Here is a 15,257-nt window from a genome sequence, read left to right as displayed (position 1 = left end):
AACGGGATGGCACAGGGACGAGGACCAAAGAACCACAGTCAGCAGGGACACCACCATCCCTTCCTGATGAGGTGAGGGGAGGCTGCGGAGAGAGGCATTAGATGTACAACCAGATAAGCAAGATGATGACAGATCCTGCTTGGAGCTTTTCAGGAAGTAAACCACATGGTGTAGAGAGTGAGATCTGCTAGTAGTGACAGATAAATAGAGATTGGAGGAGAAAAGGACTGAGCCATGGGAAGGCCAGAGAACGTGTCCCAGGCAGGAAGAAGAGCAAAGGCCTGGAGACAGGAAAGGGTAGGACTGGGGGATTCACGAGCGTCTGCTAGCTCATGGTGCAGGGGCATCCTGAACGCTTTACAGATCTGAAATGCAGAGCTGGACTGTCTACACCATAGCCCGGACAAGAATCCAGGTTTGTACAGTTTGGGCAAGCCTTGGACCCTGCAGAAGTATTATTGACTCAATAATCATACACGTGGCATTGGGCACAGCAGAGGCCTGGATGATACGTGAGCAGTGGATTTCCCAGGAGCCCTATGTACGGCTTTCCCAGCCCCTGCTAACCCTTTGCAACCATGGAGCTTAATGTGTCCTGGTACACTTGCGTGTGCGGGAGACATGATGGAAGGGACTCCTGTCTGGGGCTAGTGTCTCCCTGTGTGGGAGGGGAGAGTTGCAGAGGGGTCTGCAGGGAGGGGGTTCACGCCAACAGCTGCAGTTGTATCACCTCCCACTAGGGGGCACTGTGATGCTGCAGGAAGTGGGGCAGCTCCTCCCCGCAAAACTTAGTAACCCCAGGGACTCTGGAATGTGAGATTATAAAGCTTGGTGTTAAAAAAAGAAAAACGAAAAAAAAGATAAACTCACTGACTCACTCGATCATTGGCTGGGGAGTTTGCAGATGCCCAGGGAGCATTCAGAACTGGGAAGCCCTGACAGGTCCTTTGAATGGGTCTGGGCACAGGTGGAGGGAGGTGCCTCCACGGACACTGCAGGCAGGGAACACTGGGAGGTGGAGATGGGGACACTGGCTTCAGAAGGCCCTTGGGCTGACACCTCCGGCCTCCACCTGGGGTTGGTCACTGTGGAAAACCTTGTGTGTTTGGCAGCGGGATGGTGAGGACGCTCCATCCGAACGGCTTCTTTGGTTCTCTCTGGAGTATGATGTGAGCTCGGCAGCAGACGGGCAGCGAAGGGCAGGCTTTGCTCATTGGCAGAGGGTGGAAAAGGTCTGAACTTGTGGTCGTGCAGAGGGCGGCTCAGAACGTGGGGGCCTTGCCCACTGTGCCCAGGCCCCTTGTGTTGGCAGTTGGGCATTGGTAGGGGAGCCAGTCTGCCAGCTTTGCTAGTCCTCCAGGGGTGCTCTGGCCTCCCCCGCCTGCCCTGCCTCTCTCTCCTTTCACAGAGATTGTCTTTGGGGGACTGGAAGGGGGTGAAGATCCCCTAAGCCACCCCTTGGTATCATCACCGATAGCCTTGGTCCCACTTGGTGGCCCCCAGGTGCTGTCTTGCTTCCTGGAGGCTGGTGTCCCTGGGGAGGGTCACACGAAAGCGAGCTGGCTCGGAACGGATACTAGAAGCCAGTGCCTCGCTCCGGAAAAATGCTGGGCTGCTCCCTGCAGCTCTGACCATGGACGAGGAAGCTGTGCCTGCTTGTGAGCTGGCTGAGGCCAGCGTCAGGAGAGACTGGGTGGGAGGTTACCAGTTGGATTTGCTAACGGATTAGATGTGGGAGCTGCTGGGGCAGCTGGTGGATGGTGGGGTCATGAACTGAGACACGAGGAGGGAAATGGTAAGTGGAGGGAAAAATCATTTAAATATGTACAGAGAAGACGACCAAAAGATGTTCCCAGAGCCAAGAAAAGACACATTTCTCACGAAGTAGGGAGTGGGCGCTTCTGCTGCCATGGGGAAGTGTGACAAGACCAGGACAGAACTGGGATTGCTGTTTGAGGGTGTCCTCAGAGAGCGCCGCTTCACGGGGTGACGGGGTGGGTGGCAGATGCGACAAGTTGGGGGTGCATGTGAGGAGAGCAAGTGGGGCCGCTGAACTTTATTTCAAGAACTTAGGGGAGAAAAGGACATATACAGGAGCGTGGCAGGAGAGGGAGAAGGGACGGAGGATTCGCTTCTTAAAAGTCAGAAGTCCTCGAACTCTGTAACAGGGTGGCCACGGTCAATTACATGGTGTGTTTGAAAGTTGCTAAGAGACTAGGACTTAGACGTTCTCATCAGGAGAAGAAAATGTCACTGTGTAGTGGTAGAGGTTAAGTAGACGTATTGTGATCATTTTGTGATCTATACATATAGTGAATCACATTGCACACTTGAAACTAATAAGTCAGTTACATTCAATAAAACTAACTGAATTAAAAAAAAAAAAACAGCTAATTCCACTGAGTGCAGTGAACATTCGCTGAGTCTGCGGTTTGTGCAGCTATCACTAGGACCCCGTAAGACCTTGCTACTGCGGCGGTGGTCCGTGCACCGCCGGTCAGCCTCGCTGCAGAGCTGGTCGGAAATGCAGAGTCTCAGGCCCCCTCCCTAGACTTCCCCAGTCAGACTCTGCATTCCAGCAAGACCCCCCCACACATACCCCTCGGGAGGTTCAGAGGCACATTCAAGTATGAAAAGCACTGATTGCAGGGGCCCCCTCCCAGGGAAAAGGGAGGGTAGGCTTCAGGTGGGGAAGGAGCTAAGCCCAGACTGAGAAAGAAGGAACCCGGAGTTACCCCCACAAAGCGCCCTGACGGTGTCCCCACGGTCAGGCCACGCTATCCACAGATGGTGCCTGGGAGACTGAGGTCCAGTTGCCTGGACACTTAGCGAGCTGTACATGCAGCAGCAAACACCATTCATCCGACACCCACGGTCACCCTCCCTCCTTTCCGAGCCAGGCTTCTCGAGAGGGGAGCTGAACATTCTGGGCCTCCCAATGCCTTGCTTTCCACCCACACCTCAGCTCCTCCAAACACGCTTCCTCCCCCTCACTCCACGAAACTGCTTCCAGACAGGCCATCTTCTTCCGAAACAGTTCTCAATGGAGACTTTTTAACATCCCTTTTTGTATTAGCTAGTTTTTTTAACTCCAGAGAATACATAGTTATGGCAAAGAAAAATCCACCGAGTGCAGGAAGAGACAGGTAGAAATCCAGTCTCGTTCCGCCCTTCTGCGACCTCTAGAGTTCCCTGCATTCAGCCCGTGGGCAGAAGGGACCGTGAGGAGGTCGCCCCTACTGTGTGTGTGAGCCCCTTGGCTAGCGGGTAACACCGCGCGCCTCTACTCCCCGCCCTGTGGCAAGCCGCGGGCACAGCGCCCCGTGTGGACACGGTGGGTGCTGGGAAGTGTGGCCCTTGGCGGGGCAGCTGTCCTCTGGAAATAGCTCTACTCTGGAGGGAGGAACAGGAGTCTGGTCGGGCCTCCCCATCTCTGCCCCAGATGCTGCAACAGACACCCGGCACACAGGTCTTCCCCCACCTGGACTATAAACCCCCAGAAGTTAAATTGCTGGGTTAAAGCGTGCGCTTTCCATGTGGGGGGATAACTTCGCATTGCCGTCCTGCTGCACCCCATCGACGGCCCTGCCGGTCACTGGAGAGTGCTTAGTTCAAGACACTGTGGCCAGCAATAACGGTTAGCATTTTTGGAAAAATTTTTTTTTTCCAGCGTTAAAGGTGGATGTCATCTCATCATGGTTTTAATTTGCATTTCTTTAACTTTGCGAGAGTTAGAGTATCTTTTTCATGTACTTATTTCAATTCAAGCTCTTTCACCGTTCACTCTTTTCAGGGCCTGCGTGCCTTCCTTCTACCGGCTTGTTCTCTTTTTCTTAATGATTTGCAGCAACTCTGAAACAAGTCGTCCCTTCGTTTCTCACGTGCCGCCAATATGTTTCCAAGGGGGTCATTTTCTTTCTGTTCTATTTCTGTTGTCCTCTCTTGCCTCCATGCCGGAGACCGCCATTTTTCACAGAGTCCAACGTCTCCGTTTCTTCCTTCATGATTTTTGTCTCATGCTTAGAAAGGCTGTCCTCGTGCCAAGATTAATTTTACATTCTCACGTTTTCTTCTAGTGCTGGAGTCACACTTGAATCCAGATTCTGTGACTTGCCGTTGCTTTGGCGATGACGTGCGTTCTCGGTGCCCCAGTTTCCTCCGCCCTCGAGCAGGAATGAGGGAGGGTGGCGGCCTCCTGGAGTTCATGGGGAGACCGAGGGAGGTGGCTCGCCGCCCCCCCCGCCCGGAGCGGGCCCCCCTGCCAGTGGGCAGCAGGCGCTAGCTTATGTGCGGGGCATCGGGGACCGCGTCTCTGTTGGCTCCGGCTGCTGTCGCAGCACTACCACGGAGGGGTGTGGGGGCTTCCACAACAGGCGCTCACTTCTCTCACTTCTGGAGGCTGGAGGTGTGATATCCGATTGCCGGCCGGTTTGGCATCTGGTGAGAGCTGTCGTCCTGGTTTGCGGACCGCCGCCTTCTTGCCAGATCTTCCCATGGCGGGGGGGGGGGGGTAGTGGGGGAGATCTCTCCCTTGCTTCTCTCCTTATAAAGCACTAAGCCCATCTGTGAGGACTTGGCTCTCGTGACCTCATTGCCTCCCACAGCCCCCGCCTCCAGAGATGGTCACATGGGTGTGAGGGAGCGGGTAGGGCTTCAAAATATGAATTTGAAGGAGGATATAAACATTCAGCCCTTCGCAGACCATGTGTACGTTCGATGCATGCTGCGCCTGTGTTGCTTTCTTTAAAAAAAAAAAAAAAATCCAGAACACGATTTCATATGTGTATACGTCGTGAAATGATTAACCACAATCAAGTTAATTAACATATCCATCACCTCACATAGTCACTGTGTGTGTGTGCGCGCGCGCACGTGCGCTGAGACTTCAGATCTGTTCTCTCAGCAGATTTCAAGTACACAATGGAGGATTGTTAACCAGAGTCACCGTGCCGTAATTAGATCCCCGGGACTTATTCATCTTCGAGCTGGAAGTTTGTACCCTTTCACTAACATCTCCTCAGTGCCCCTCCCTCCCGCCTCTGGCAAGCGCCCTTCTACTCTCTGGTTCTACATGTTCGACATTTAAGTGAAATCGTATGGTATCTGTCTTTCTTTCTGTGTCTGGCTTATTTCTCCCAGCCATTAAAAAAATAGAAGGAGGGGCGCCTGGGTGGCTCAGTGGGTTAAAGCCTCTGCCTTCGGCTCAGGTCATGGTCCCAGGATCCTGGGACCGAGCCCCGCATCGGGCTCTCTGCTCGGCGGGGAGCCTGCTTCCTCCTCTCTCTCTGCCTGCCTCTCTGTGATCTCCATCTGTCAAATAAGTAAATAAAATCTTTAAAAAAAAAAAATAGAAGGAAATCCTGCCCCTTTTAACAGTGTGGGGTGAACCTGGGGCACATTACGCTCAGGGAAATAAACTGTGTGCCCATTTCTGTGGTTTGCAGGGGTCTCTTTGATTCCAGATCCCACACTCACAACTAGCCCCCGGAGCAGTTCACTGCCCCCCAGACATCTCTGTATGGGTAGATCACACAAGGAGGGTCCTTCTCTGGTCTCTGTGACATGGCAGGACCCGGGACAAATTCCGTAATGCATGAGGTATGGAAGAGGGAGTAGGCTTTACTGGGTAAACTCTCACACTGGGGCTCTGAGAAGAGGAGGCAGGCACAGGGTTAACTAATTTCTGACCTCGCCCCTGGGGACGTGCCAGTGCCTGGATAGGCTGGGTTTACGCTCCAGGGAAGGGACTCTGCCCCCACACTTCCAGCGGCTTCCCTTCTTCTGTGGCGGGCTGAGAGCGGCCCTGCCAGCTGGGGGAATCAACACTGTACCGGACACCAGGCAGGCTGGGCACAGGAGTTATCTGGGAAAGCCAGCTGCCTGGCTCCTTGACGACCCGTGGGGGATACTGGGTTCAGGCCTGGCCCCTCTGGCCAGAGGGAAGAAGCCCCCAGCCCTTGTAGGAAGCCAGGTTCAGGTACTGGCCCTCACACTGGGAAATAAGGGACCCCCCCCCATTTCCACAAGACTGTTAACTCCTGAGGACGGAGGCTATACCTTGCTTATCTTTGTATCCCTTGCATACAGTAGGTGCTTCATGAATGCTTGTTTAATGAATGACTACATGAGTGCCTAGCAGGCATAGGCCGAGCATTGTTGGTGTCACGAGGTGATAGGTTTGATTCCCCACCTTCCATGACCTTACACTCTAGGGCTCTGGTAGACACAGACAGTGTGTAAAATGGGGGCTCTGTCTGCAGCGGGCACCATGGAATCACAAGGGCAGCAAATGCCGACATCTTCCGGGAAGGGGAACAGGGAAGGCTCCCTGGTGGAGGTGATGACGAGCTAAGAGCTGAAGTACAGCCTGACAAGCTACCAAGGGCTTCACTACCTGTGAAAGGCCCCTTAGCCTGACATATAGTCGTGTCGGGAGAACCCTGAATGGTTCAGTCTGGCCAGAGCCTGGGGTGGCCACGGGCCAGATTAAGAGGAGCCATGTAAAGCCCATCAAGGCCTTATCCTGTGTGCGGTGAGGAGCTATTCGTGGAGTTCAGGCTGGGGCTTCGGATGTTGCTCCTGGGGGTCCTGTGAGTGTAAGAAATTGGGGCTGTGGGCTTGGAAGGAAGGGGTCCTCGCGTCTCCTCTCAACCAGGCGGGATAAACGGCCACAGGGGCTGGGCCTGCGCTTGGCTCGGCCTGCAGGGGCGAGCAGCTTTCGTTGGAAGAACCAGTTTCTTGCAATAAAGCCTTTTTCCTCCTCTTCTCTTAATTATCCCTCTGGAGACCGCAATGATTTTCAAGGAGCCTCGTTGCCCAGTTAGGAACTAATAAATCACCTAAGTCCCCCAGGCAGCTGGGCCTCCCAGAACACATACATAGAGTGTATCGATTTCGTAGAAAATGAAACCTTCCAGAGAGTCTTACCGGTCATCATCAGGCCCGGCTCAGACAGGCCCCCGTGTGCTGACACGCAGAGGACATCCCTGGTGTGGACAGCGGGGGCCCCGGCAGCGGCCTCGGCCCCACCGCGTGGCTAGAACGATGTCCTCTGCGGAGAGCTTCTGGCTGGCAAGAGAGTATTTAGATTTTGTTTCCTTATAGTGGTAGGATCCTCAGGAGGTCTGATCCTTCCCTCAGGAAGAAGCTAAGAGTACAGACTTCGGGGCACGGAAGAGACGCACAAGTCCAGTGACACGAATGGCTTCTTCCTCACTCTTCCCAGATGAAAACCCTGACAGCGTTTCTCCCTTTGGCAAACGTTTCCTACTCCGCTGCTAAGAGCCAGTCTCCTCCCTGGTGCCGAGACTAGTGGGCAAGACGGACGCCAACCCTGTTCTCTTACAACTTCGCGTCTGCGGCCGGAGGCGGGGATGTGCAGAGGAACATGCATTAGATAGGAAGGAGCACGCGCACGTTACTGATGAGGGGCATCTTATTAAGGTGGCTCTGCCCAGTTTTTCTGATGGTAAGAATCATGGGGGAGCTTGTTAAAAAATGGAGATTCCTGCTCTCCAAACCCACTGAAGCAGAGTGTCCGGGGCCGGGGCGTGGATTCTCTTCCTCTAAGGCTCACCCGGGCCGATGCTCCCGAATGACTCTATAAAGGCTGAGTGGCTGAAGGAACATGCCGGCAGCAGCAGGGGTTTGGCCCTGGGACGCCCTGGGGTCGCCTGGGGAGCCTTAAAATTGCAGGAATCCAAGCCCCACTTTCAGAGTTTCCGATTTGAATAGCCTGGTGTAGGGCCCGGCCATTTAAATACTCCGGAGGCGCTGCAGGTGGTCTCAGGGGGCAGCACGACCCCCGCCCCCGCCCAGTCACACGGCAGACCCACCACGGGTTCTCCCTCCACACCGCGGGAGCCTCGGGCGAAGAAGTGTGTGCAGTCGGCAGAACGGGTCACAAGGTGTGCTCCTTCTTACATCCCATTTTACCTTCCTCCATATGGACGTCTGGCTGAAGCCCAGCTTGGACCTCCCTCCGTCTGAGCCTGCGCACCTGTGGCCATGATAAAAATCTTAAAAACAGCGCCATGACCGCTCCCTCCCCAGGACGGTCTGCTGAAACCTTCCTCTGCCCAAGGCCAGAATGAAAAGGCTGGGCCTCCTGAATGAACACTGGGTTCTGAGGACTCAAGATAACCTGTTAATAGGTACTTGCCTTTCACACTGTGTTGCGTAGCTGTGGAGCACCGGGTGTTGTGCCAGGAAGGCAAAAATGAACGAGAAGCCTGCCCACGTGGCCGACGGTGCCGCGCTGCGTGAATGCCCACCGCGTCAGGTCTGCAGGGATGCGGGTGCGGTGAGGGTGCCGGTAGTGGGATGTGCCGCGTGCCCTGAAATTATAAGAAAGGGTTCACAGATGGTGTGACTTCTGGTTTGGACGTGGAAAGATGAGTCAACGTTCTCCAGGGTGAGAGAGACAAGAAAGACGATCCAGAGTCCTAACAAAAGCAAAGAACTCAGCAAGTAGTGAAACACATGACAGAGCGGGATGTGTTCGGGGGGCGGATGTTGTATTCAGCACGACAGGAGCATCGGGTTGCCAGGAAGTGGCAAAAGATTCATTCTGGAAAGGTAAGGCAGAGCCTTGAGTCAAGGAATATGGGCTTCATTCCAAAGAATAGTTGATGCCTCACAAGCCGGGATGCACTTTAGAAAGATTTCCGTGGCGGACGCAGGATGCGGAACGGACAGAGGGGGGAGAGAGAGGAAGCATGGAGGTCAGGGAGAAAGATGACAAGCCGGAGGCCGCGCGAGCACGCGGGGAGACAAGGGGGCTCCTTGAGAACTTACGGAATGAAAGACCTTAGATGCGAGGAGGAGTCAGGAATGACCCTGAGGGTTTTCTGCTTTGTGAGTGGATTCATGGCGACATCATCTGCAAGGACAGGCGAAAGAGATAAGGGAGTCTGGGGAGGAAAATGGGGGCCTCAGCTGTCAGGGCTGGCGTCCAGTCCACAGCTGGTTGAGCACGGGCGAGTTGGATCTGCCGTTACAGACTTGTGAGTCCGAGGCTCTTTGGTGGTGGGTAAAGGCTGGGGGAGGACTGAAGTCATCCGGCGAGATCACGGGCATAGGGGAAGTGGGACACAGACCATTGGGAAGATCCAAAATGGCTCCCTGCCCTGTCCTCGTGGAGCGGGTAATCCAGTGAGGCGAACAGGGCTTCAATAGGGAGGAAACCAGGTTGTAAAAAGATACGATTTGGATTCTCGGGGTATAAGCAACAGAAAGCAAGGCTCACTAACTTAAACCAGTAGTACTCTATGGGAAGGACATGTAGGGACTGACAAAGGAAAGTGAAAGAACCAGGTCTCAGAAAGGACAAGATCGAGGGCATGTAGGGGGCTCAGTTGGGTAAACTGGTCTGACCCTTGGTTTCTGCTCACGTCATGATCTCAGGGTCGTGAGATCAAGCCCTGCCTTGGGCTCCACGCTCAGCGTGGAATCTGCTTGAGATGCTCTCTCCCTCTCCCTCTGCCCCTCCCCCCATGCTCACTCTTTCTTTCTCTAAAATAAATAGAATAGAAAAGAGAAGAGGAGAATGCAGACAGAGGCATTTGGTGGAAGAGGCCGGTGAGGAGGCCCTTCAAGGCTCCCGTGCCTGCCCGGAGGGTTCAGTCCCACAGTCTCCAGTCTCCATGACACAGTTGGCACTGGTTGTCTTAGCTTCAGTCACGCACCCGCCCCCTTGGCCTGCCAGGATTTTATCCAAAGCAGGAGTGGGAGTTCCTCTGCGAGAAATCTGGGGGCTGTTGCCAGATGTAGGGGAAATTGCCACCGAGCAGGTCACGCTAACAGATGGGAGATGAGTGAGTCCAAGACTGCGGGGTGTCAGACGGTTCTTCCAGTAATTTTTGCAGAGCAACCTAGTAAGGAAAGGAGGCCAGAACTGAGAGAGAGAAGTTCAGCTATTAGCAGCTGGAAACAGGTAAGCAAAATTTAAACAATGATGTGAAGAGGGAAAGTAAGCCTCGAGGAAAAGTCTGTTGCCCCCTGACACCTGCCCGTGCCCAGAGCAATGAGGAATATGTGGGGTCTCCTTGCCCATGGTCGTCACCGGCCTCCCGCAGTCTATCCCGATGACCTAGGAGAAGCAGGTATGGCACGGATGGAGAAAGCGCGCCGGGCACAGGAGCCATTTGGCTCATGGCGTGATGATGCTTGAGTGAGGTTGTTTGCGATCTGGTGTGAGTGTCTCCTCAGTATCTGTAACTTGGTTTTGCGGCTGAGATGCTGCAGTGGGAGGGGCAGGGCTTGCCCTCAGTGCACAGCTCGGGGCATGATGGGGTACTCTGGAGATCATGGAATTGGTCCGAATTCTCCCAAACTGGTAACAGAGAGGTGTTCATTGGTGCTCCTGGCAAAACTCTCTCTCCTTAGTCTCTTGGGAAGAGACTGTACCCACACATTTCTGTCTTGGGTATTCGTTAGTGTGATAAAGGGTATTGCAAAGAAATTTGTTGAGTAGCTTGTCAAGTCAACCTTTTGTGTTGGAGAAAACCTTTCTATCAGTAAACCCCATGGAAAGTCCTTAACTTTCAGTGCACCATCACCTCGGTGTAATGTCGTCCGCTCTTGTCCTAAAAGCCAGCGCCTAATTACAGGGTGTGCCAGGGTCAGAATATGCTGTAGCCACATTTCTGAGGAAATCCAGCCAAGGAATTCTATTCATGTACCCTTGTCTGCTAATAATGATATCCTATTTTTAAAAAATAATCAGCCGGGGTGCCTGGGTGGCTCAGTGGGTTAAAGCCTCTGCCTTCGGCTCAGCTCATGATCTCAGGGTCCTGGGATCGAGCCCCACATTGGGCTCTCTGCTCAGCAGGGAGCCTGCTTCCTCCTCTCTCTCTGCCTGCCTCTCTGCCTACTTGTGATCTCTGTCAAATAAATAAATAAATAAATCTTTAAAAAAAAATAATCAGCCTACTCGGTATTGATAAATATTAAACTTTCAATTCACAGGGGTCCCTCCTAGACCTCGAGCCTGGAAGCAGGATAGCAGTTGTGTCCGTCTGTCAGGTACACAGCGGGTTTGTAGGTGCCAGGGGAAGGGATCTGCGAGCACAGGTGGACAGATCACTGAGCCCACCTTGTCATCCGAGACCAGTGGGAGGGACACAGGATGGGTGCCGAGAGCTGGAGGGGAAGGAGGAAGGAGCTGATGCATGCGGAGGCAGAGGAACAGGAGTAGAGTTGGGGGCTCCTGGTGAGAATGTGGAGCACTTATCTGGAAGAACCATAAGGGGTTCTGGAAAGACAAATACCAACCCTTACTGAGCAGTGTCTGAGAGTTCCACCAAAACCAGAATTAGTAAGTAGATCCAGGACCCAGCTGTCAGGGTCAGTCATGCTCTCTGCTCCTGTCTGTCAGTCCAGGGAGAGAATGGAAGAGGACGGGGGATTGGAAGCACGCATTGCTAGAGATGGGGAGAACACCTCGAACAAGGAAATGCATGAGGGGGAGGTGCCCATGACTATGGCCATGGTGCTTATGGCGGTGGGTGTTTGTGGGTCCAGAGCATGCACAGAGGAACGTGAAATCAAGGGATTCATAGATGAATTTGAAGATCAGGTATAAGGAGTTTGAGATTGTGTTAAATTGAGGTGGAAAGAAAGAAGTTATCGTCTGTATTCATTTCCAGGGGCTCCCGTAACAAATGACCACAAACTGGGGGGACAAAACCACTACCCCCTGGTGGTGGCCAACAGTCCTTGGCATTTCTCGCTTGTACGTCCGTCACCCCACGCTCTGCCTTCACCTTCACATCACCACCTTCACTGTCGCTTCTCCCCCGCTTATCCCCCGTAAGGCTACTCACTGCTTGTTGGAGTAGGGCCCACCTGGGTTCATCTCGAGATCTTCAACTTCAGATCTGCAAAGACCCTTTTTCCAAGTAAGGTCACAGTCCTAGGCTCTGAGTGGACATATCTTGCGGAGGGTCACCATTCGACCCCTCCACAGTCCTAGAGTGGAATTTAAGGGGGGAACCGTTTCAGAATTAGGGCAGTTCCAATGACAAGACCCAACGTATTGCGATGAGGAGGGGTTGCTAAAAGGAAAGAGAAAGTGGAGATTTCGGTGAAAGAGCTCTGGAGCTGGGCTGCTGGATGGAGTGGATGATGGGATCTGGGAAGACGGCGACTAGGAGCCAGGAGTGCGTGCTCCGGAGAAGGGGAAGAGGAATGCTTTGGGGGTAGAAGAGTCGCAGTGGGGAAACGATGATCTAGTGGGGGTTCTCAGCTCTGCCTCTGCATTGGAACCACCTGAGGAGCTTTTTTAAAAAGTCCCCCCCCCCATATATTTCTAATTGGTTGGTCTAGGATAGACCCCGGACAGCTGCATTTTTTAAAAAATTCGTGGGGTGGTCTAAAGTGTAAAACGTGACCTTCAGAGAGAAGAACCAAGTGGGAGCCAAGGAGTCTTCCCCGCCACTAAGGCCTGAAGGAGACCCATCGGGGAAGGTGACTTCGGAGCTTCCCACCATTGTCTCTTAAAGTCTCCTGCAGAACCAGGAAACTAAGGAGAAGGCTTACCTGGCTTCTGGCTGAGGTCCTGACTGGCCTGGAGTTGGTGCTATTTCAGGCTTACACCAAGGATGTATTTCCGATGTGTCGCAGCAGAGCAAGACATCAGGACTCGTTCCTAACACACTTGCTATTCCTACAAAACAAGCCTCTTCCCCCACCCCAGCCCCCGCAAAAAAAAAAAAAAAAAAAAAAAGATTTTCTTAATATGTTTGGAGAAATATCTTTTGCCAGAAGAATATTCAGTGGCTTGCTTTTGTATTTTTTGAATATGTAATCAACAAATACATTAAAAATTTTAAGCAGCATAAAAGGATATCCAATAAAAGTAATTCTCATCTATCCCTGACCCCCTCACTCTGCCCCCACCTCAAGACCCCTCCCCAGAAGCAGCCATTCTTACCCGTTATGTGTCCTTGAGGTGAACAGGCTGTATCTTGCCTTTTTTCCATTCAACACTGTATCTTGGAAATCATTCCCTTTCTGTACACAACAGATACGCCTATTTCTGTTAATTGGCCGTCCTTCATTTATTTAAGCCATACTGATGAACTTTTAGGTTGTTTCCTCTCTTAAAGCAAACCTGTTAAAGATTTTTTTAAGCAACCAGCACAAGTTGAAGTGGGTCCCTCCCCGGAGATCTGACGCCGTGGAGGGGTTGTAGCCGAGGACGCAGCAGTCTGGGCGTCCGTCGTGCTGGCTGAAGACGGGTGGGTGCCTCCCCCCCGCCCCCCCCCGGTGAATGCAGGTGGAGCTCGGATGTCACCGAGGAGGGGGGCCCCACTGGGGGGCTGGGTGTAGGGAAACGACCTCCCTGCTCCCCTTCCCCAGGGGGACCCTGTCTGACAGTGTGCTGCTTCTGCCCCACAGGAGCCTGATGCCGCGGACCCTGGAGAGCCAGATCACACTGGAGAAGACGCCCAGCTATTTCGTCACGCAGGAAGCCCCTCGGCGCATCTTCAACATGTCCCGGGACACCAAGCTGATCGTGGTTGTGCGGAACCCGGTGACCCGGGCCATCTCGGACTACACGCAGACGCTCTCCAAGAAGCCGGACATCCCCACCTTCGAGGGCCTGTCCTTCCGCAACCGCACGCTGGGCCAGGTGGACGTGTCGTGGAACGCCATCCGCATCGGCATGTACGCGCTGCACCTGGAGAGCTGGCTGCGGTACTTCCCGCTGGCTCAGATCCACTTCGTCAGCGGCGAGCGGCTCATCACCGACCCGGCAGGCGAGATGGGCCGGGTCCAGGACTTCCTGGGCATCAAGAGGTTCATCACGGACAAGCACTTCTACTTCAACAAGACCAAAGGATTCCCTTGCTTGAGAAAAACAGAATCAAGCCTTCTGCCTCGGTGCCTGGGCAAATCGAAAGGCAGAACTCATGTACAGATTGATCCAGAAGTGATAGACCAGCTCCGGGAATTTTATAGACCTTATAATATTAAATTTTATGAAACAGTTGGACAGGACTTCAGGTGGGAGTGAGCCATCAAGATGTAAGGGCTCTTCTGCTTGTCTCTTCCGTGAGGCTGGCCCCTCGAGCCTGTGATCCTCTTCCCCCAGCAAACCCAACCCAGGCTCCAGCCCCCTTTCCCATCTCGGGTTCCATCATCCTGGAACTGGGAGGACCAGCTAAGGCCACGAGACCAGGGGGTCCTTGCCACTAGCTCTCCCCAGTCTGTTTAGGCAGAGTTGACCTGCTTCTGGCTTGTCCAGTTAGTTCTGAATCATTTCCCTTCAGCCCCTCCGAGGGCTTGGGAAACCGCTTTAAGAAGAACGGATCTTCTGATTATGCTAGATATTATAAGTGGTGATGGTTCTGTTGCTGTGAACACAGCAGTCTGTCCCTGTCACTGTCCGCCCAGAGTGGACTTGCTAATTCCTAGTGGCATGTACCTCCCCTCTGAGCTTCACTCTCCCCAGCCGCCCCGGGTGGTGGGACAGGAGACCGTCCTCTTCCTCCTGACCTTAGCAGCTCATTGAGACATTGCAGGGCCGGAAGCACCCCCAGTCACTCCTAGCAGACAGACCCTTCGATGATGAAATAAACCAGAGATTTCAAAGCCTGTGGTCTCAACTCTGCTTGAAGGTTAATGGTCTTTGAAAACCACTTTGTGACCCTCCCTGCTCCCTATGGACAAAAGCACATTAATTCTGCTGTTACGGGTACTTTACTCACGCGAGCTTTCATGTTCAGCATGCGAAGGAATCATGCTTGTCCATGTGAAATAAATATGGCTCTCTCGTGTCCTTAATGCTGGGCTCTTCTCTGTATGTCAGGCCCGGAGCACGGCTCATTCGTCGGGCTCCTCCTGTGCGAGATGAGGGCGGGTGTCAGTGCTGAGGATGGCGTCTGCAGCCGTGGGATGGGTGTGGTCCCGGAGGGCCGTGAGGGGTGGGCATGGTCGGGGAGGGCAGGGAGGGTGGGTGTAGTCCAGAGGGTAGTGAGGGATCCAAAACCACCTGGGCAAGGAGCAAGGGGCTGAAGATGGGGGAAAGAGGTTCTTGCGGGCAGAGGCTGCTGCAGAAACCTCATGTGGAGATCTGTGGGGACAGCTCTGAAACACGAGTCTGACTATGACAGCTCTCTGCTTAAGCTTTGTATCTGGAGTGCCAAACTAGAAGCCCAGGGACTGATAGGACATCAGTTGTTTCTGCTTGGCCAGCATGATGTTTCGAAATAATGTCCAACAGTTAAAACTTGGGAGTGTTCATATAAAAA

At 53.4% G+C, this 15,257-nt stretch overlaps 1 protein-coding gene across 1 annotated transcript in view; it reads left to right on the top strand.

The window, feature by feature from the left end:
- HS3ST2 (heparan sulfate-glucosamine 3-sulfotransferase 2) overlaps positions 1-14,788 on the top strand; it is a gene marked incomplete at its 5' end in the record, with an annotated part of 87,173 nt that extends 72,385 nt beyond the window's left edge. Inside the window, one exon of the mRNA XM_080831710.1 lies at positions 13,402-14,788. Coding sequence (XP_080687836.1) covers positions 13,402-14,020 — 619 coding nt within the window. The 3' untranslated portion in view covers positions 14,021-14,788. The remainder of the gene's footprint in view (positions 1-13,401) is intronic.
- Positions 14,789-15,257: the final 469 nt, after the last annotated feature.

The sequence above is a fragment of the Martes martes genome (genome assembly GCF_963455335.1).
Source record: "Martes martes genome assembly, contig: SUPER_18_unloc_1, whole genome shotgun sequence".
Lineage (NCBI taxonomy): Eukaryota > Metazoa > Chordata > Mammalia > Carnivora > Mustelidae > Martes > Martes martes.
Note: the sequence above shows the minus strand (reverse complement) of the source record. Positions and strands in the feature narration are given on the sequence as shown.